This window comes from Castor canadensis, chromosome 1 (genome assembly GCF_047511655.1).
Source record: "Castor canadensis chromosome 1, mCasCan1.hap1v2, whole genome shotgun sequence".
NCBI classification, from domain to species: domain Eukaryota; kingdom Metazoa; phylum Chordata; class Mammalia; order Rodentia; family Castoridae; genus Castor; species Castor canadensis.
The window spans coordinates 36,169,710-36,191,723 of record NC_133386.1 but is presented as its reverse complement, the minus strand read 5'-3'; the positions used below and the strand labels follow the sequence as shown (position 1 = coordinate 36,191,723).

Sequence of the window (22,014 nt, the reverse complement as noted above, 5' to 3'; positions counted from 1 at the left end):
CTAATTATGGAACTTGCCCTAATTTGTACACTTCTCCATATCTTTATATACAATTTTTTTCCCCAAAATTTGTAATCTAATCTAGTGGATTCATAAGATCACTGAAATACAGATCTTCTTTCAAGTCATGGGATTTGATTTTACCATCACAAAAATTATTTCCTATGGATAAGAAAAATTTATATAGAAAAATAATTGAATAGCAGTCATCTTTGGCATTTTCCTCAAGAACCTCTCTAGAATTTTCCTTGTTTTTGACTTTTTTCATTATGACACCCATTTGTTTTGAAGTTTTAGCAAGGATTTATTTTAGTATAACAGGATAAAGTAGGAAGAAGTGGAGGGAAAAGAGGAGAAACATTTCCTGTTCCTCATGCAGGAGATGGGAGAAAACTCTGACACCTACTTTTGGAAGAAGCATATTTACTCAGTGAGGTAAAGTCATAGTTATAAATTCTGATAAAGACACCTTCTATTAAAGAAAAACATGGAGAATTTGAAGCAAAATAGTACTATACTAGAAATTCAAATCTGCCTAATTTCATTCTGTAAATGAAAATTTCAGAAGTGAATGCTATTTTCAAAAAAAACTTTTATCAGACTTAATTGACAGTTAAATAGGCACAGGATGGATGCGTGTAGAATCAAAGATACAGGATTGTGTGTAGCTGGCCAGGAGAAGGAAGTCAAGCAAGTTTGGCTTAAAATTTCAGAGATGTTTTTGGAGAAGCTAGATTGAACTGTGTATGCATTTGAGTTTAAACTGAGATTCTCAGCTTCACTTCAGTTCATTGTAGAAAATAAGGAAAATAAAAATATTCTCAATGTAAACAAATGTCACAGCAGGTGTTTGCAAACTTATTTTATTTAAGAGCTTTCAATGGCTGATGGAGATTGCAATATCAGGTAATTATTTTATCAGAAAATGTGCCTAAAATAATTTCAAATACCTTTTAAGGGAAGTAGTTACTCATTTTAGGTTCAGGTGCTTTTTCAGAATGATACGGAGCCAGGTTAAATCACCTACAGAGATGTAAGTCATGTTTTAGGGCAATATTGACAAAATGAAATATCATCTTCACAGTCTACATATAAAAACAAATGAAAGCTATGGATACTTTTTGAAACAGTGAATTATACAAAGCATCATTTATATTTTTATATTTGGCTTTGGAGCATAAGGCAATATAGAAAACTTCCGAGAGTGTGGCTGGAGCATGCTTGTGCATACATACACAAGCACTCACAGAAACTGAAGAACTCTTTTCTGTTTCTTTCTTATTCCTTTCTAAGATCAACTAACAATATTAGTAATCCCTTGTGAAATAATGTCAGATTTTCCTTCTAAAAGTCTGCTAGGAAAACATCCATAATTATGTATTCCTAATCACATTTTTGTGTATTTATAAATTTCTTAAATCCAGCAATGATGGCATAAAGAAGGGAATACTTCGAGAAGAAAATGCCCTTCCAAAGTAGAAAAATTACCAGTTAGAAACCACAATACTTCAAAAAATATTTTTCAAGGATAATTTCAATTTACCTGTTAGACTTTTCCATAAAAAATTATAAAATATTTTAAAAGACAACACAGAATACTCCAATCTTTTCATTTCTTCAGTTTTATAATCAGGGATTTGGATTAGAAGCTAATTATAATTTCAGTTCTAATATTTTATTATTTTAGTCAATATAAGATGTTAAAATGGTCCCACTGGTTCATTCAAATGATAATAGAAAAAGTGGCTTAAAATCGTAAAGTCTTTCAATGTATCTTTTTTCACTTATAGATAACAAAGGCAAGTCCCAGGCAAGAAAATCACTATCTGAGGATACTCACCTAGTCAGGTATGAATTCATGCCACTGCTTCAAAATCCCCCTGCTCAGCAACAATTTTGCATTTTTCTTTATTTTGTTTCATTAAAAACTCTCAGAATTCCATTCCTCAACATTGGAAATTTTGCATCAGCAATTATGTGATGAGATCAGAATTTGACTTTTTAAAGAGATCCTCAAATATTCTGATTTGTAGGTAAAGGAAGGGACCACAGATCACATCAGACAGCTTGGGGTGGTGAGGAACATACACAGTACAATCTTTGAGCATCATTGTCCATGGCAACATTTTCTTAAAAGGTCCATCATTTCATGACCCCAGGTATCACCTTCCCTGTGTTTTCTCCCCTTCACTGCAAAAGCACATAATTAAAGTGGTATCACTTTGTATCTAGGTTACTTTTCTTTGATTGATAGATTTATTGTGGGAAAAGATATTCCCTGAAAGAAACAAGAATTAGAAGAGTGGATCTACAGTCCTTACTTACCACCTGATCCAAATTCATATTCCAGAAGTTTAATTCAGCTTAACTGTTGGAACTCTCTTTATTGTAAAGCATGAATCTAGTCATTATTATGAGATTTTTAAGGCAGTTTGCAATTTGCAAATTATTTACTTTACCTCAGAGTGTGGTATAATAAAGTGAATTCCTCTAAGTACTTAGAAAGTAATAGGAGAAGTCTCTCTGAAGACATTTGTCATGAGAATTTCTTAACCTTTTGTGGTAGTAAAAGAAAAACTGAAATAGAATTAATGTCTAATAACATATCATAATTGGTTTTAAATAGAGACAGTGGAAAACAATGCTGCTTCTAAGATAGTCTATGTAGAATTCCAAGCACCTCAACATTACTATTTCTGCCAGTTCTCAACATAGATTTCACATGTTCACTGTTTGCAAATTTTAGCCTTTTATATACATACATACAAACATTTCTGTTTCTCATACTAGTGTGTATGCCAATATTCAATTTAGGGCCTTATTTTGTAGCACACTATAAGAAATATAATTCTGCTCTCAATGAAATATTTTTCCTGATCTTCCTCATTAATAAAAAAAATGAATTAGTCTTTTATCTACTAATTTTACAGAGAAATGATAGAAAAAGAAACAAAAAAATGACTTACCTCTAAACATGTATGGCTCCAGATAAACCAGATAAATTAAAATCTTATCATAATTTTAACAAAAAGTGAAATTGAGCATAATTTAATTTCTTTTTGCATCCCATGTAAGGAATGTTTGTGACTGAGGTTGACAAAATTAACAATTCGTTATTTAGTCCTGTCATTCATAAGGCAATCTTATGACACTAGCTCTGAGGATCAAGTATACAGGTAAAACCACTTGAGACTACCCAATGATATATAACAGCATTTATGGATATTTTATGCTTACTTTTAAAAGGCTGATCTGTTAAACTTGTTGCATTTTTATTTAAAAGAAAATCAATGGTATTAGTTTATCCTCATGTAGGTTAAGAGGCTATTTATAAGCTGTGTTTAGAAAACTACTAATGTTAGATATGTGTATAATTCTTATTTTTCAATGTAGTTATGAGCCAAGGAACTGGTTAATTAATATATGAACCTCAGATGCTTTAGGTGAATACCTATTAAAAGGTATACAAAATATAAATAGTCCTGTATCTTTTCAAAACTTGTAAATAAACACAAAGAATATATAGGTATACATGTTATAATTTCAAAGTTAGCACTAGCACAGAAGGTTTTCTTATCTAAATACTTACTGGAATACTCGTTATAACACATGCACTTACAAACACATGGCATGCACGTCACCTTGCTTTCTGCCACTTGCAAGAAAGTTAAATATACAATATTGTACATCGTTTCAACATAAATCATATTATAGAAAATTAATGAGGATGGCACTAAAAAGTTCTGATCTAAGAAATCAAAATAACAAGGAGATAATTATTCCGTAGTTTAAAAACACTGAAGACTGATGGAAAGGTAAGATTGAAATTGCTTCTCCCAGGGATCTTGAAAGATACAGAAGAAAACAGGATGGGTCAAAAACACTCACAATGTTCAGTTTGGCAACTTGGACTAGTACTTTTATAATCTAATAATCCAGGCTAGAGACTTAGACCATCGACGCTTCGGATCGCAGAGAAACGCTACAGCTGTGGGCAGTCCTCCGCAAGGTAGGGGGTGCTGATGGAGATCTGGATGCCCATCTGGATGGGAGCCGACGATTTGCTGGTCTCGCAGGTCGAGAAAATCCTTTTCCATTTGAGGTTTTCACTAACATGGATTCCTACAACACAAATGAATGCATTCATCTCACTATACATACACCACCAATGGGCTTAATACATTATGGATCCCAACTGTGGGATTCATGTACGAGCCAATTGATAATCAAGGAAAGCAGTAAAAACAAAAGAAGGTATTCATCTAATATTTGTGAACTTGAATGTTTTAATCAAACTCAGTTTTAATCAAAATCATAAAACTTGATAATCTTGGAATCTCATATTGACAAATCAATAAAATTGATGTCTATGTAGAACTATGAGCTCAAGATTCAAAATTTCAAGTAAAATAATTTCAATATGATGGAACTACAGATGTGTCTTAGTGGGATACTAGAATGTGTTAGTGTTATTTGAAAATAAGATAATTTATATTAGAAACAGTTCATTTATGTCAGGTTATTGACATTTTAGAGGTCATAAGCCAAAGGTAAATAAACAAAATAATTTATCTGATTCTTTTAAAACTAAGGATCACTGTGCTACTATCTCACAAAAGTTTAAAAATTATCATTAAATTAAAAAAAAAGTTGCAGTGTTGTGGATTGAATACAGAGCTTCACACATACTAGGTAAGTACTCTATTACTGAGCTACATCCCAAGCTGTAAAATGTTTTTTAATTCAACTTTAATCACTAATTAAAAGAATTGCTATCTATTTTGGGCATCATCTGATGTATAAGAACCTTTTCCTTCTTTCTTTTTATTATAAAGGGGAAAAGTCTCTGATCTTAATAATTAAAAAGATTAAAAATCTTCTATAACATATTTTATACCCTTGGTCCTAACTGACCTTAACAAAGCATGCTCTTTCATCTGAGATGGAAGATGATCTCAATTTCTAGTGTTTAAGTCATAGCCTGGCAATAACCTGCATTTTATTTTTCTCTCTTTGGAGACTTACTGTCTTAATTTATTCACAAGGGAAAACCAAACCATACCAAGTCAAAATAAAATCTATTGCTAAGTATCTATAGTAGAGTGCACGCTTACCAAATCCCCAATTAATGCCAGGAAAAAAGAAAACATTCAGCATTTCTTGCTAGTTAATGAAAAATTTTTTGGTTAACTGTTTATACGTTTTTATTTCCCATCTCTAGCTATAGGCAGGTATTCATGGGCTCAATAAAAAATAAAATATACAAAAGCAGGATAATTAAGTAAAATGTTGATTAATAATAACAATGTCTTATAAGATTATATGCACAAACGAGAACGCTGTATAACTTTTCATTTTAAACACCAATTTCTTTGACCTCTTTCCAATAGTTAATGAAGATTTTGCTCTTTCGTTAGTGGAAAAGAACATTAAAAAAGGGTAACAGTTTATTTAAATATAAATTTTTTGACAATTTTCATGGTAAGAATATCTATAAATTAGTATATATTGACTGTTCAAGGGGTTTTATCTTGGTATTTCAGACACATATATTTTACTTTGATCAGATTAACCCCCTTTATTACTCTCTTTCTCTATCATCCTGATCCCCTATTATTCAACAGTTTATACTATACTATTATTATATATATATATAATACACTATTATACTAGTATAACATTGCATTATACTATCTTCATATACAAATGCACTGTGTTTTAATATTATTCACTCTATTATTCTCTTTTCCTCTACTGCCTCCTATAAATCAGGTCCTGGGAGGGGGGAGGATTAACAGAAGAGAGGGTGAAGGAGAGTAACTATGGTGGATGTATTGTGTGTCTGTGTATGAAAATAGAACAATGGCATTTGCTGAAATGGTTCTGAGAAGAGGGAAGGGAGATGAGGGAGAATGATGAAGGGGGTGAATCTAATCAAGCTATATTATAAGCACATATATAAATGTCACAATGTATCCTCCCTGTACAACTACTATATGCAAATAAAAAAAGAATACAGGTAAGAATGACCTTATTTCCATATACTGTCTTTTAGCTTCAAAGAGACATTATTCTAAGTGACATGTTTTACTCATATTCATAGTCATGTGACTAATCCTGTGAGAACATGAATCCAATGCTGAGAGTGACTGAACCAATCATAGCTAGTAACCAAAAAGTAAAAGTTACTTAGAAATATTCCCATATACTTAAAAAACAAATCTTTAAAGAATAAAATTCTATAAACCAGCAAATGTATATTCCAAATATTTTATAGAAAGGAATAATAAACATCTGATCTTTTTAAAGCCACTTAATATATTAATGTTATTTATTTATTTAAATCATGGATTATTTCCAGTCTTAAAAACTACACCATAAATTCATGTTGGATTATATTCAGAAAGGGTTAAGAGGCTCAGAAGATGCCAAAACCTGTGTCTACATTTTGTGTATATGAATGGGCAATTTATCTGAACTCAGAGCCATTGCTAAATACGATGCAGTTCTACCATACTATGTAATTTGCTTTCTCACCTCTGTTATCTTTTTCCCATCTATTCTTTGCTTCACTTGCTGTCTCCCATACAAAGCTGTCTTTGGCTGAAACTCTTGCTCCGTTTGACGAGTTTCTAAATGCTGACTTAATGTGGCACTACCACTGACATCAGAATTACATTTGGTCCAGTTATCCTGGAAGCATTTAGAGTTTTGCAATGCAGACCCTGTTGATGTCTCATAGTTTTTCAGCAGCTTTTCCACAACACCGTAATTTGACCTTGGATCAGCTGACCTTGGTCGGCCAGACAAATTGCTTGGTTTCCAGTCATGTTCGTGGAACATATTTCGATAACTTCTAGGACTTAAAAGTTCCTGTGTTTGTCTGATGAGGCCTATTGTAGATTTCTTTGTGGGATTATTGAACATATTCCCCATGGGCACAGGCATGTGGTCAGTGATTTTCAGGACAGCAGTCACATTGTTACTTTCTGATATGTTACTTACATTAGTAATTAAGGTATCACAGACATTAACATCCTCAGATGACTTTGAGTAGCTTTGACTTTGCTGTACTACATGACAATATCTGTCTGTTCTAAATACTGTTCTGTTAAATTCATCAGTCTTTGCTGCCAGCTTTTCATTCTTTGTAGTCCTTTCAAAGCCACCACTGAGACTTTTAAGTGGGCCACTGCTCTGTGTCACTTTGGAACTACAGTTGCTGCTTACATGAAGATTAGCATGAGATTTAACAGGGTGATCCGGAATCACATTTTCAAATTTGGGGTTATTGGAAATAGAACTGGTTTTTTGAAACCACAAAGTAGAGGGGTTTTTTGTGGTACCTACCCCAATGTCACGTGACCACATGGCAAGTCCAACACCTTCATTACCTGGAGGCTTGCTATCTGTTTTGACTTCTGGGGTCAAAGAGGAAAACATTGCACTGTCTTTCAAAGTCTTGTCTTCATCTGGACACAATGTAGGCTGCTTCAAAAATGAATGAGGATTGAAATTCCTTTCACCTTGGCCCTTATGGGAGTGCTCTAAACTTTCCTTCAATCTTTTTTGATCTTGTGCAGAACATGAGCTGGGAAAATTTCGAGAGGTGCTTCTTAGAGGAGGAATTGGTGGGGTTTCATTTCTTTGCATATCAATTGTATGAATTCCACATTTTTTCATGGAATTGCTTTGGAGCACTTTGGTATAAATAACATTTTTTCTATTTTTCTTTTCATCTTTTTCTAAGTTGACTGGAAGAATGCACTGGGCATTGTTGATCAAGTGGTCCCCATGAGGTGTACCAATTATATTTGGCATTTCCTGGAGAAAAGAGTCTGACTTCATTCTAAAAAATTATAAAACATGGTATTTTAGTGATGACTTTAAGATAAGCTCTTGAAAGAAACCAGTGGATTTTTACCTTAAGAATAAGAGTCACAATTTCCTCAAATATCATTTTCATATAAATCTCTTTTTCAAAAACTTTGAGTCCACTTTGTTGTAAGACAAAGTCCACCTCAGTGTTATATTCAAGGCTCTATACACTTTAACCTGAGATATCTTTCCAATCTTATCCCTCATTTTCACTATTACCTGAAATTTCAGACTAGACTCAGACTAGACTATGTAGTTCCTACTATTGACATTCCCATTGCTATAGTTTTTCTCTTGCTATATCCTTTCCTCTTCTTTGCCTATGGAATTCTTATTCACTATTCATAATTCCTATTCTAATTTAGCTCTAATTCCTCCCCTTAAATTCAAAGTAACAGTTTAAGTAGAATGACAGAAGCCTAAATAACAGTGGAATGAGACCTGAGTAACTCCAAATGGAAGGTATCATTTGAGCTTGAAAGAAAAGTAAGACTTTTTTGATGAGTATAGTAAAGGATATATAGATTAAAAGGACCTGATAAAATATACATGGTGATTGAAGGAACAATGAGTACTTTAGTATGGATAGATTTACAGCAGACTTGGGAGGATAATGAAAAATGACACAAAAATGTAAGGTAATATCAAATTGTAATTTCTTGGAAAAATTGTAATGTTTTAAAATTACATATTAAGTATGTTGAATTTTTTTCTGAAAGCCATATGGCAAGAAGGAGAGCTTTATGCCATGTGTGATTTATAAATGAAAAACGGCAAGTCTTTCCTGAGTTACTTCAATAGCCTAAATTCAGCAACAATGTGGATTACAAATCAAACTTAATTGTACTGATAAATAAAAATCATTTATACCTATTCAACTCATAAAAGATTATGAGATAGTTTACAATAAGGTATACATAAATACCCATTAACAGAGAGTAGTAAGAAAAGCTAAATGGGCTGATAGAGGGTAAAATTATGTGTAAAACACAGTTACCTAAAAAAATCAATTTCACACCAGCACAAAAATTTTCTCTGAACTTCCTAAGGGCTACAGAAATATAAAGGGACACTTCTGTAGCTTTCTAAGAGGAGATAAATGCTGGAGCCCCTGAAGGAGACAAATGTTCATCCCAGAACAATCCATCTTTTCTAACCATATAGAGAATTCCAAATTAATTTTTAAATTTGGCTAAAAAAACTTATTCTTCTGAAATAAGGCAGCATTTTGTTGCATGCATATATATGGACATATTTATAATGTGCTGTGCTGAAAATTATGTATGCCGTTATCAAATAACTACTAATTGTAGAGAAATAAATGACTCAGGCACAAAATATTTCAGAAGATCATATATAATTAAAACACCGTATTATTAAATTTGACATTGTTTTAAAGATATATTTAACCGTATTTGCCTAGAAGTATGTTCTTTCCCTACCAAATACTAAAAACAAAAAAGAACTACAGTAGTGGATACTTGTTACTTTTTTAAGGAAAGTATACCACCACCACCAAGAGTAAATAAAGTATTCCTAATAGTTAAACTACAAAGAGCACTGGATGATTTAAGAGTTAGTGAACCAAAACACAGTTGAACTATCTGTCATCCAACATAATAAAATTTTAATAACTTATTAGTTCTCACTAAAACAATGTAAGGAGGATGCAGTTTGGATTCATTGGATAACAACAATACTGTTTTTGATTTTCCAGAATGAAAAAATCACAGATGTGCCAGCCTACCTTCTGTGGTTAGACCGCTTTTGAATTTCCTCTTGAAAACTGCATAATTCTTCACTAACCTTGGCAAGTTCTTCAAGAGCCTTTGCACATATGAACAATAGCGTGTTAGGATTCTGAAATGTAAATACTTCTTTGGAAACATTTTATAGCCAGACACATCTTACTTACTGTGTTAAGGGCACCAGAACTGCTCTTCCTCTCTTCCTCAGAAGTCCTCAGGCCAGGCCAGGCCTCATATTCCTTTTGGTTGTCAGTGGCCAAAGGATCCATTAACACTACTTTAGCTTTTATTGTTGCTTTTTGTTCCTTACACACTTGATTTCCTTCACTGAGAAAGCTCTGCTCTATTTTATTTTCTTTTTCTGGACCATCCCTGTGATTCATCCCTGTAAATTCACATTGTCCTGAATTGGGATAATTGGAAGGAGGTTCCAACATTTTATCTTGAGTGGCCTTCTCACGATCAAGATCAATAAGCTCAGAATGTTCATTCATGTTGATCTTCCTCCGAAGCTTGACTTCCTGACAAAGCTGTAAGAAGTAAAACTAAATTAAAAAATCCTTTTCCTAATTCACTTTGTCAATATTCTTGGTATTAAGCAAACCATTTTGAGTTCTCTTTGCCATATACTTCTTCTACCCCAGATATTAATGTTTATGCCTCCAAATAGTACCCCTAAAATACAGAAAAACTTTGATGAATCATAAATACTACTTTTAATGGGGCAATGCATGTATGCTAAGTTCTATCTTTCTGACTAGAAATCAACTCTTTGAAAAATAAATTAGGGGCTTGGAGGAGTGGCTCAAGTGGAAGAGTGCTAGCTTTGCAAGAGCAATGCCCTGAGTTCAAATCCCAGTCCCACCAAAACAGAAAAAAGAAAAAATGAAAATAAGCTGTATCTCTATACATAATGCAGAAACAGTAACAAGATTAGAATGAGTTGAATCAATTACTGGCCATGCTGTTTAATTGCTTTCAAAGAGAAGCAAGAGTTTAACTAACAGTAACATCATGTATTTTAAACATACCCTACTTGTATGCCAACATTTAACTGTTCAAATAGCTGACAATCTCATGTAGTTAAAGTTGACTCATTCTGTTTCCTAAGAAGTGATTTGTCAATCAAAAAATATTTCCCTTGGTTGTCAATTACAGTAGTGAGGTCTAGATATCACAAAGGCATTTCTAATATCAAGACTGTACACATTCTAAAAAAGTTTACCATTCACATTAAAATAAATGTGGCAATGTCTTGTGTGACAAAATAAAGCTCTAAATCTTGGCTAGTCTAATCTATTTGTCTGTTTAAAGCAGATCCAAAATTATTTCTTGATGAGACCTTAGTTAAACTTGAAGATTCAGTTCATTACTAAAGAGAGGAAAGAAGTGATCTTTAGGTTTGAGTCTTTGGAAAATTTGACAAATTTCAAAAGTGACTGTCATATAACTGTGAAAGCAAATGAAGCTCCATTTCACAATCACAATCAAAAACAATTAACAAATATTTTGCAACTTGATAGTCACCCAAAACCCCAGATGAGAGAACTACATTGACTACTCAGTGGATGCCTAAAATAGGAAGCAACCTTAAAAAGTACCACGTGGAGAGTGGACTATGAAAAGCCTATGAGAACTGGACACAAGCAAGGCAAGATGTAGCTTAATTGCTTTTACCTGTAGGCCGAGATAGGCACAGCCCCAGGCAAGAAACAGATGAAAGCAGAACAGCTCCGTCTCCTGAGTTTACGTTCAGAGAAGCAGGAATGAAGGTTTCTCCTGTTACAATGTCACATCCCTCCCCAAGAGCCTCTGCTCCACCCTGTTTGCCGCTGAAGGAAGACATGAGGTTTTTGGGCTTTGGCTTTGGCTTTGGGCTGTGAGGCTTTTTGCCTTTGGCTTTTACTTTGGGGTTTTGGCTTTGGCTTTGGCTTGAGTTTCTCACTTTGGGCTTTGGCTTTGGGCTTTTTGGTGTGGGAAGCTTTTGGAAGGGAAAAGAATTACTGAAGGGAAAAGAATTGCTAAACGGAAATTGCTGAAGGGAAAAAAAAGGCTAAAGAGGGGATGATTGAAAGTCTGCATCGAGAACTTTAACATAGGCCTTAGAAAAAACTTTATACATAGGTCTTAGGAAAGCTAAGCTAAAGAAAAGCCAAAACGAACATGGGACAGTGCAAGACAGAAGACCAAGACTTTAAGAGTTATGCATAAACAGTTTTTAGGCACAGCTGTTGTTTGCAAGTCTGAGCACTGAGGCTTTAAGAAAGCTAAAGAGAGATGGGATATTGCAAGCCTAGGGGCAAAAGACTTTAAGAGTGATTATGCTAAGGAACAGCTAAGAGAAAACATGGGACAGAGCAAGTCTAAGGAAAAAGGTTTTAAGAAAGGTTTTAAGGAAAACTTTAGAAGCAAAGTCTTAAAGAACTGCAAGGAATAAGGCCTTAAAGTATAAAGATAGAGAAAAGAAGCAATGAGAGTTGTGCGTCTCCACCTGAGTGCTTAATGCACCTGACCCCACTTCCTGTCTGTCTGTCTATCCTGTGTTTTTTCTGAATCTCCAGTCACCCCCAGTTAATCCCAGTTAGGTTCAGTAATAACCAGGAGTGAGAGAAAACACTCGCTCTAACAAGGGAGAGAGTAAAAAGCAGCACCCCCTCCAGTACCATGTTAAATGTAAGGTCTGGGTGATGTGGCCTTCTTTTTAAGTGATGGGTGAATTCAAAACCGGGGAGAAAAGTGCAATTCCTGGGACATACATTTGCTTTTGTCTTCTGAATACTGAGAAATATTTACCTGATAACTTTGTTGCTGAGTTATTAGAAAGACAGACTCACTGCTGCATTCTATGTACAATCTTCCTCCTGTCTTCAGCTTTCTACTTTGTTTTTGCATAGTTTACCATGTATTAATTTTTATGCCATCATAAATTCTCTTGGGTACTTGGGTAAGTTGTGAATAAATAACAAACCTACATAATTAGTGGAAAATCATTTATTTTGCATAAGGCAATCTATCTTTTACCTGGCACCCAGACCTTGTTAATGGTTATTTGATCATTCTACCAAGGGAGGTAAGCAGGAAAGACCGTAATGTGATGAACAGATTTTCTAGATGTCTATCAACTCTAAATAATTTCTCAATAGTCTGAGTTTCTATCTAGATTATTCCAAGTGTCGAGTGATTCATGTATTTATCTCTTGATTTTTAAATATCAAATGTAATTACTGTGGATAGTGGCTAAACAAAGGGTCATAAGCATCTTAGTGACCTAGGCTGAATACTGTATTAGGAGATATTGTCACTTCGAATCACTGATGTTATAGGTGCACATTGTCAGTCTGCAATTCCCTAACACATAGTTCAACAACTTGCATATAATTTAATAAGCAGAACTTACTAATTAATGTTAAACAAATACAATCTATTATAATTGTGACATTTTTTCAAGTATTGATTTCTGAATTTTAGTTTAAAAATTATCTTGATTCTCTGTATCCTGTGAGAATACTTTCCTTCTGCTTTTCTATCTTTTTATCCTAGCTTTGTAGCCTGTAAGAAGGTACTATTTATACATATTTTTGTATATGTGGACATTATGGGTAAACACGTTATATAAACATATTCCCAATTATGCAGCTGTGTACCACAGGCAGCAAATAATAAACACCATGACAGTTACTCTCCAAGATGAGAAAAAAATATTACAGTGTCTGTCTCCCAGTATCTTTATGAACTATAACCCTGTTTAAAGAATATTTAATGCTGCTAATTGATATAGCTAATATTTTCCATATATGGCAACTACAGAGTTGTCTGAATAGTTACTAAACAATAGCAAATTTAAACAAATAGCACATTGTTTTAAATAATTGGCTACACTAATTATTATTTAAAATTATTTTAAATAATTTGAGTTGGACGCTAGAATTATCAGAGACTGTTACCAACTGGTAACAGTTGGTGATCCATGACTATCTCAATTTGTGGTTGAATTGGAGTTTTAGATTTTTATTTGACCTTAGCATCTCCCTGTTGATCTAATCCAAGTCTCTGAGTAGATGGCAGAGTTAAGGCAGCAAGTAGGATGCTTGTTCCTACACGGAAACGTGATGTAGAGATGTCTATTAATCTCTAATCATATACTATCCAAATGCCTTCTCAGTTCTATTTTAGAGGACTCTATTTTAGAGTTTTATAGCTACTCTTCTTTATCTTCTGTTTTGGCATGCCAGTTTGTCAATTTGTATTTTATTCATAACTGAGTATCTGGCTGCTAATAAGAAAAAAGTGTTTACACTATAAACACATAAAGCACTTACTTTGATTACCTGAAAAAAAAGTTCAAGTAATGTGTTAAAATAACTGCTTTGGTAAGTTGCATAAAATCATAAAATTCAATATTGTGGCTTCTACCTGAATAAGGCAAGATTAGTATAAATAACTTCTAATTGGAGCAAGTGTTAATATTCACCAGTACAGCTGCTTGAAGGCTGATGGTTAATAAGAATAAAATTACTTTAACCACAATAAATCTCATGTCCACTACCCTTTTTCTGTCAGATACATGGTACTCTTTTTGATGATACTGAGTTTTCTTACATGTAGTTTTCTTTGGTAGACATTACTCATAAATCATCTCAGGAAAAATATATATTCTAAAGCCCAATTATAATTCTAATAATTTATGTCTCACCAATTATGTATTTCTTTCATTTGCCTTCTAGACCCTGGTATTTGTAAACTTTTACAGAATATATACATCACTTTTGATACCAAGCCTTTCTAGTCAGAAAATAATAAGTTGATACATTTTAGAGAGACATTTTGAGGTCTTAATTTTCATATGACCTACAAAATAAGTGTAATCCCTAAGATGGGTAAGTTTATGCTAGTCTAGTAAATGTTACTGAGACATGCATATCTTTGGTAGAACAAGGAAAATAAAAAATAGTTTCTAATATAAACCAAAGTTCAACAAAATTTTCATTGAGTTTGAAGTTTACCATAAATTCAAAACAAATTAATTTGTACCTCTTCTATCTTCTTCTGCATGATCTTCCATTGACTTTCCCATTCCTTTCTTTCATTGTCAAACTGGTCCAGTAATTCCATCTTTTCCTTATGCCAGTTACTCTCTGTGTTCTCCCACTGTTTATGTAGGTCCATGGCAACTGTGTGAGTGTCAGCGAAGTGTTTCTGCTTGTCTCTGCCCTCTCTTAACAGTTTCTTGGAAGCTTAGAGTTGCTTTATTTGAAGCAGTCTCACTTGCCTTTAAAATAAAGCCTAATATAAACATAACAAGACAGAGTTCCACATTCATATGCTTTCTAGAAACATATTTTATCATTTTGTCAAGAGCCACTGACATAAACAAACTACAGGAAAACTGGACCCAAAGAAGAGATAACAACAAGCTGTTCAGGAAGAAGAAACTAACATAGTCGATAAAGTACTAACTATTGTCCAAAAACTTTACCCTTGCTTTAGAGACCGGACCAGCAAAATTATAGTAGACAAGATGGTTAAATGCACATGTGAGTTATAAATATTCCTTTAACCACCTAATCTAAAAATAGATTTTTTCATGAATATCCAAGAGTTTAAGTATGAAATTCAATTGTATGGTCACATCTGCCCAAGTGTAGCACATTCTGATATAGTAGTTACTCTTTCTGTTCTGATGCAATCTAGGTATATATATATATATATTCCTGTGACTTAAAGTCCCAATACAGTGCAGATGACAGTCCCAATTCAGTACTCAGAGATCAAGCCCACGTCAAATGTGATTACTTTACCAACTAAGACCCCAAAATCGGTAATTAACTTGGAAGACTGATGTATCAGCAAGAATCCAACCTAATCAATAAAAAGGGGAAAAATCATTATTTTACTTCATCAAGTAAAATCTAAAAGCATCGACACTATCCTGTGAGACATATGTTAAAATTCACATTCTCTTTTCCTTCTAATGTACTATATATGCTAAACATGCTTAGGATGTTGAATACAGAGAAATGAAGGAAACATATGCTTAGTTTGCAAGGAATTTTATATTACATAAAGTAGTAAATGAAATAATAAAGTTTCTAACATTCAGGATAAGTATATTTAGGGTTTGAAGATATAATTTAAAGTCATGTAAAATTCCTGAAATTTCATGTATTTACATTAAAATGGGAGCTATTTATAGAATCATTATAAATATTAAATTATATATTGAATGAAAAGTAGTGTGAGACATATTTAAATTTTTCCCATTTTTGCTTTAAAAATCTTGTTTTGACTTCCATTGAAAATAAAGGCATGTATCTCTTTAGCAGGTAGAAAAGTATATTAAAAATGTATGACTCTATTTGAAATTACTATGCCTGAAAGAAATTTAGGGCTGGATTGCAGCTCAGTAGTAGAGCACATGCTTAGCCTGTGTAAGGCCCTGGGTTCAATCTCCAGCACCCCCCAAAAAACCTTAATTCTTCAGTTTACTAAGCTATTACCATAATGCTATAAGCTACCTACAGCCACTTGGAATTAATAGTTATTATTCCATAGGTGCTGGTACTGTAGAATTCAGTCTACATAACCAGGCAGCAAGCACAACTTTGTATTCACAGAAGACAGATACATATTTCAAATCCCAAATATTAGATAAGTGTCAACGACATTTTATTTTTTGAATAGTCTATCAATGAATTATAATGGATTAATGAGGATTGTTTTTTAAAAGTTAATTGTAGGAACCTAAGCTCAGCTTTTCAATAAAAGTTTATTAAGATGATTGACAAAAAAAAATAAAATAAAAGTTAATTGTACATGCAGGGTTACACTTTTAAAAACACCCAATAATATTGGGATCTATATTGTTACCCTTCTCCCAGACCATTTGCTAATGACACTAATAATTTTTATTTAATTTTTGGCACTCATAATATCATGATTAATTCAATGAAGAAAAGTAATTTCAAACTTAGCTATTAACATATCTCATTTTATTCAAGTAGCCTGCTTTATTTGTAACCTCATTTTTAATCCCTTCTGTGATCTCTCTTCTTTTGCTCCCCTCCATACTTATAAGCCAGTAAACTTAAGTACTTGTTATAAGTAATGTCAATGAAGACCTAACAAAATGAAGATAGTAAATAGTCTGCAAAATTTTAGTTTTTCTTTGTTTTGGTTAATTTAACTTTCACTGACACTGATTACCTAGTAATCTTTTAGGTTTATCTAACAACTATTCATAGAAAATGCAGACAGTGCTTATTTTGAGACAGGAAGATCACTTTAAAACCATATGTAATGAATTGTGAGCTGAAACTGTTTTGCGGCCTAGAAGTTACTTGCCACTGGAACTTTTTAAGAAGGATGGAGTAGTTTGAGACATCAAGACACAGTGGCAGATTTAACCAAAGAAGTTATAAAAAGGGAGCAGACGAATTACAACATACCTGGAAAAGAGGTGCTATAATAGTCTGTGTTTCATTTCAACTGTTGTTAAAAACCAGAAATGTTTAAAGATCATAATCATAAAATTTTCCTACAGTTTTGTAGCAAACTGCTCCAATTTTACTGTCTATTCCTAACCTTTTTTTTTTTCTTTTTTGGCTATAATAGGAATTGTGTTTGCTAGGCAAGTGCTTTGTCACTTGACTATGCCACTATTCTTTCTCTTTTTAATTAGGATAAGGTCTTGCACTTTTGCCCAGGCAGGCCTGCACTATGATCCTCTTAGCACTGCTAGGGTTATAGGTGTGTGCCATGGCTTGCTTCTACCTCTTCTTGAACCACTTCCACACCAGAGTTACAAAGCTTCTAGACCTTTCTCTTTTTTACTACCAGAAAATCATCCAGAAATACTCTAAATCAATCTTGCTCTTGGTAACATGGCTATGTGAGCCCCAGTAACATTCCTGAAGCAGTCTGAATCCTGTGCTTATCTACAAAGAGCCAAACTCATCACTTAATATGGAGAAGAGCCAATCTACAGAGCTCCCCCTTTCCAGGCCAGAGCAGTTCCTAATGCCAGAAATGTAATGGTTATGGATAAAAAGAAGTCTTTGCAAGAAAATTTCTATAGTGCAATATCCATGCCAATTTTTGTGGGAGGATTTAGTTAGCCTTCTTAGCATCTCAAGTCTTGTTATAAATATCATACACTTGAATATATTGCTTCCTCCTCAAAAAAATGGGGAAGGGGCATGGAATCATTTCAAAGATGAAGTAAGCAAGAAAGAGAATGCTTAATAAAAGTATCTAAATACTGTCTGAGTCATAATGAATGCTTTATAAGAGCCTATTTCTTGCTTTCTTCCTTCTTTCCTTCCTTCCTTTCCTTCATCTATTCCTTTTTGTTTGTCCAAAATAAAACTTTTTTTTGACTTTTAGTTAATGAGAAAACTGATATAAACAAGTCTAAGTGTGTGAGCTCTTCTGTTCTTCATGCCTTTCCCTTGTCTTAGTATTTTTCAAGTGTTTAAAAGATACATGTTAAACATTGAGGGAAAAAATTATTGGTAGTAAAAATTTGAACAAATCTTATATGCAATTGCTTTTGTTACAATTCTAAATTAAACATTTAAATAGTCAAACTAAAGGGGCAACATTGTAGGGACAGAATGTTCTGTGGTGAGAAGTTATGGGGTAAAAAAGTTCAGCAGATTCAAAAACTCAATTTTATACTCTTCTCTGAGGCAAATACAAAAGGTCTCTTTGTTCTTAGTTGTCACTCTTTTCCTCCCACAGATGCTGGCATCTATGTGGGAGAGAAGGAAGAATTTCTGTGTTCTGCACCCCTCCTTCCCATATCTCTGTGCTCTCCATTTCACTCTTTCCAGAATTTCATTCAGAATAAAAATTTATTAGCACAAATGTAAGAAGACAGAGTGAGCTGCCTTATATAGTCACACACATGTTCTTTTCTCCAACGACTCTAAACTAGCATTACATAATCCCTTTTAACCTACTTCTCCTCCCCAAGGCTGGAAGCCAGGACTGTAAAGTTTTGTGAGTGGATTGTGCAAGTGTGGTGATGGGAGGAAAATGGTTTTGTTAACCTTTCAGCCCTACTAGGAAGCAAAAATTTAAGAGTAACACAGGGGTCTCACAAGACGGTTTTCATCCCCCAAATTAGCCTCAGTTTGGTCATAACAATACTTCTTTTTATGAGAGGTACTCCATTTTTACTATACCTTGGTCATTACCATTTTAACTTCCATCTTGCCCACTGAAAACTGTATTTTAGCCAAGTAAACAAAACAGTGCTTTAGGAGAGGCTACTATATTGCTTCTTCTCTCTTTGGAGATTTTTGTTCAGAGTACTCATTTCTTGCTCTTCTATTTCCTTTTTCTACTTTTCAAAATGATTGAAGAATACACAGCAGGGTACTGCCAATCTCACAATTCCTAGAAGAAGTACTTTGGCCTGGAGATGCTTTGTTCCTGATTAACTTTGAGGGATTAGAAATTCCTGTGCTTATACCTCTCCAAGTACTGCACATTTGCCTCCAAAATTCTCTAACCCCTTTTCCAGGCTACTGTCAATTATTGACATTATTTCAACCAGTTAGTAAGTTCCATCCCTCCCCTAATGTTCATTTGCAAATACATCTTTCCAGAGACCACCCTGATTTGATTTTGTTAGAGGGAAAGAGGATTACTATTTCAACATGTTCCTCATGTTCCGACAAGGTCAAAGAGACATAATCACATGCAATTCCAAAGAAATTGGTTTTGTTTTCTCATTTAATTATCATCTCCTTTATTGTTTCTCCAGTTATTTACTCAAACTAGAAAACATTCAAGCTTAGGCACACCGATTTTACGTTTCTTAACGTATAGTATCTCTTGACTTGGGTAAATGTCTAAAATTAATCATTTGGAGCAGAAGCTGTAATAGTGGAGTTTCTTCCTAACTGTAGATTAACCATTTGTGAATGGCCCAGACTTCAGCTCAAATTACAGAAACACTCATCCTGCAGTGCATACACCATTGCCTTGGATGAAACATTTATTTATTTTGTATTGCAACTTTCAAATACCAGCAGTCTCAAGGGTTGTGAACTTTAATTTGCAAATATTGGAAAGTCTTGATCCTAACACAAATTATATTCTAATAAATTTGCCTAATGAAATCTTGTACTGAGCCAAGCATTTTGTGAATGACTGAGAAGCAGTATGTTTTGAGAAACACAGTCTCAGAGAGCGGGTGGCACTGTCAGTCTAGACTCGGGAAATCCACCCTTAGCAGCTGACCAGACTCTTCTGAGTCAGTTCAATCCATTTTGCACTCCGCCCACTGTTCTGAAGCCCAGACACAGACAACAGTACAGGCAGATGTTGAAATCATTCTTCACTTACACAGATCCATACTTTAAAGTGTTTCAGTAGCAGCCCCTCTGTATCTTGCCATAATTATTCATTTGCTTTCAAATTTGCCAGAAAGAAACATACCTTGCACTGGGAGGCAATCGCTTGGCAGCTCAACCTCCGGTCAATCTAGCAATGGAAGGAAGTAGGGTGGAGAGCTAGTTGTCTTAGAGAGCAGGCTCAACTCAGAGAATCTTGATCTTTTATGAGAAAACGGGACACAGTGTTAAGTCCACCAGTCCACAGAACAGTACCGACAAGTCGCTTTGAAACATTTACCACTTTCACAGTCAAAGAGCTCAACTCAGTGTCACAACAGCAGCTGAGACCTCTGTGACGTCAGTTACTCGGAGGCGGCCTTCAAGTCACTGCTTCCAACCACAGCTCTGTAACTTTAGAGCAGCTCCCACTCTGGGTAAACAACTCCAGGTCCAGGACATTTTTAACTTTTATAATGGAGCCTAGCATTTTCAAACTTGCCAAAAGAGCTGCTTGTTAACATCACACGATGACAATGGCCAATTTTAGATTTCTTTTATTAGGAAAAGTAAACTCATTTCTTATGGAAAAGAACTATCCCTCCCCTTGCATCTCTTACTCTCTTTCTCATTCTCAGCTAACATTAGGATATACTCCTCAGTGCCTGTAGAAGTCTGTGTCTGGATGTAGCAGAACAACATGCAGTGATTATATATATATAATATATACATATGCATAAATGTAATCGTGTATAGTGAGCATATGTATTATAGGTATATATGACATATCCCCAAAAGCTCATGAAAATTTATTGAACTTTTACCTTTAAGTAATACAGAAATGGGACATATATAAAACCAGACTCATAGCTCTTCATTATTTGATAACAACATGTTGCCTGTATGTAAAATGATAGTGATATCTTTACATTAGAAGAAATCATTGCCTATAGGAAAAGATGATATTTTTTATCATGGAAGGAAAGAAAAAGAACAGTGAGCTACCCATGTGTTTGCTTTCAGTTGAGGTGTGCTGCAGCCCAATCTTGAGCACAAAGCAGCTCAAGTGTATGGAAAAGTTCCTAAACTAGATCGAATCAGCCAATTCTGGAAATGCTGGGAGACTGCCTCCCTGGCAACATTTATAGATGTTTTGTTTATTTGTTTGTTTGTTTTGTGTTCTTGTATACACATATCTGATAATGTTTAATTTAGTCTGGAAGTCTCTGGAACAATTTTGTGTCTAGTGAAGCAACTAAGTTATATTAAAGTTTAAATAATAACGTCTTAGCTTCAAGTTGAAGAGCTTCCCCAGTATGGTCTTTGAAGCATGACATATTCACTTTCAAATTATTTTTGCATGCTTCCAGAAAATATTTCATGGGTAGCGAAAACATTTAATAATAGCAACCTGTTCATAGTAGGACTTTAATACACGTAGGAAGCTGAAAAAAATACTATCCTGTGTTCGAAAAGCCCCGCATCATAGCTCAATGGCAATAACAGCAAGATAATAGTCAAGCTGACAGTGATTATTCATTGAGATCAGCTCTCTGAAAGGCTGTGTGCTAAGTACTTCAAATAGATCTTTATCTCAGTTCACCCCCTTAACAACAATGACTATTGATAATATTAGCTTGATCTTACAATGGTGGCTTAAGAGCTCAAGTGCACAGAAACACATCCTGTGTAGGAGCAGGGTTCCAACAAGGTCCCTAAGTGGAGACCCTTTTGTCACAGAAATCTAGTTTTTAATTCTACTGCCACCATTTAACCTTGTGATCTTACGGCCTCGGTTTCTTCATTAAACTAGTAATTACATTTACTCCATGAGGTTTTAAGATATGAAAGGTACATATAATGAGAAGTACATAGTAAACATTAGTTCATGTTTACCTCCATCCTTATGAAAACAGAAAAGTTTTTGGGCAGGAGGGAATTGCTGGAAACCATCAATTAGAAACATTAAATAACAGTTTCTCTGGACTTTCTTTCCAAACCACTTAATTTGTATGTGGCCTTTGTGAGTAAAATTAGGGCTTTTCCCA

The 22,014-nt window shown here is 34.1% G+C and overlaps 1 protein-coding gene across 5 annotated transcripts in view; it reads right to left on the bottom strand.

Annotated features, from left to right (window-relative positions):
- Positions 1–847: 847 nt before the first annotated feature.
- The window catches only part of Kiaa0408 (KIAA0408 ortholog), a 31,036-nt gene continuing 9,869 nt past the window's right edge, over positions 848–22,014 (bottom strand). For 2 of the 5 annotated variants that reach the window (XM_074075120.1, XM_074075141.1), the window contains exons 2-6: positions 14,658–14,909; positions 9,794–10,156; positions 9,626–9,705; positions 6,538–7,849; positions 848–4,122 (exon numbers count right to left, since the gene is read on the bottom strand). In XM_074075120.1, coding sequence (XP_073931221.1) covers positions 3,949–4,122; positions 6,538–7,849; positions 9,626–9,705; positions 9,794–10,156; positions 14,658–14,792 — 2,064 coding nt within the window. In that variant the 5' untranslated portion in view covers positions 14,793–14,909 and the 3' untranslated portion in view covers positions 848–3,948. Of the gene's footprint in view, positions 4,123–6,537; positions 7,850–9,625; positions 9,706–9,793; positions 10,157–14,657; positions 14,910–20,072; positions 20,213–22,014 lie in introns of those variants that run through there. The other 3 variants (XM_020185018.2, XM_020185017.2, XM_074075137.1) reach the window with 3 other exon arrangements.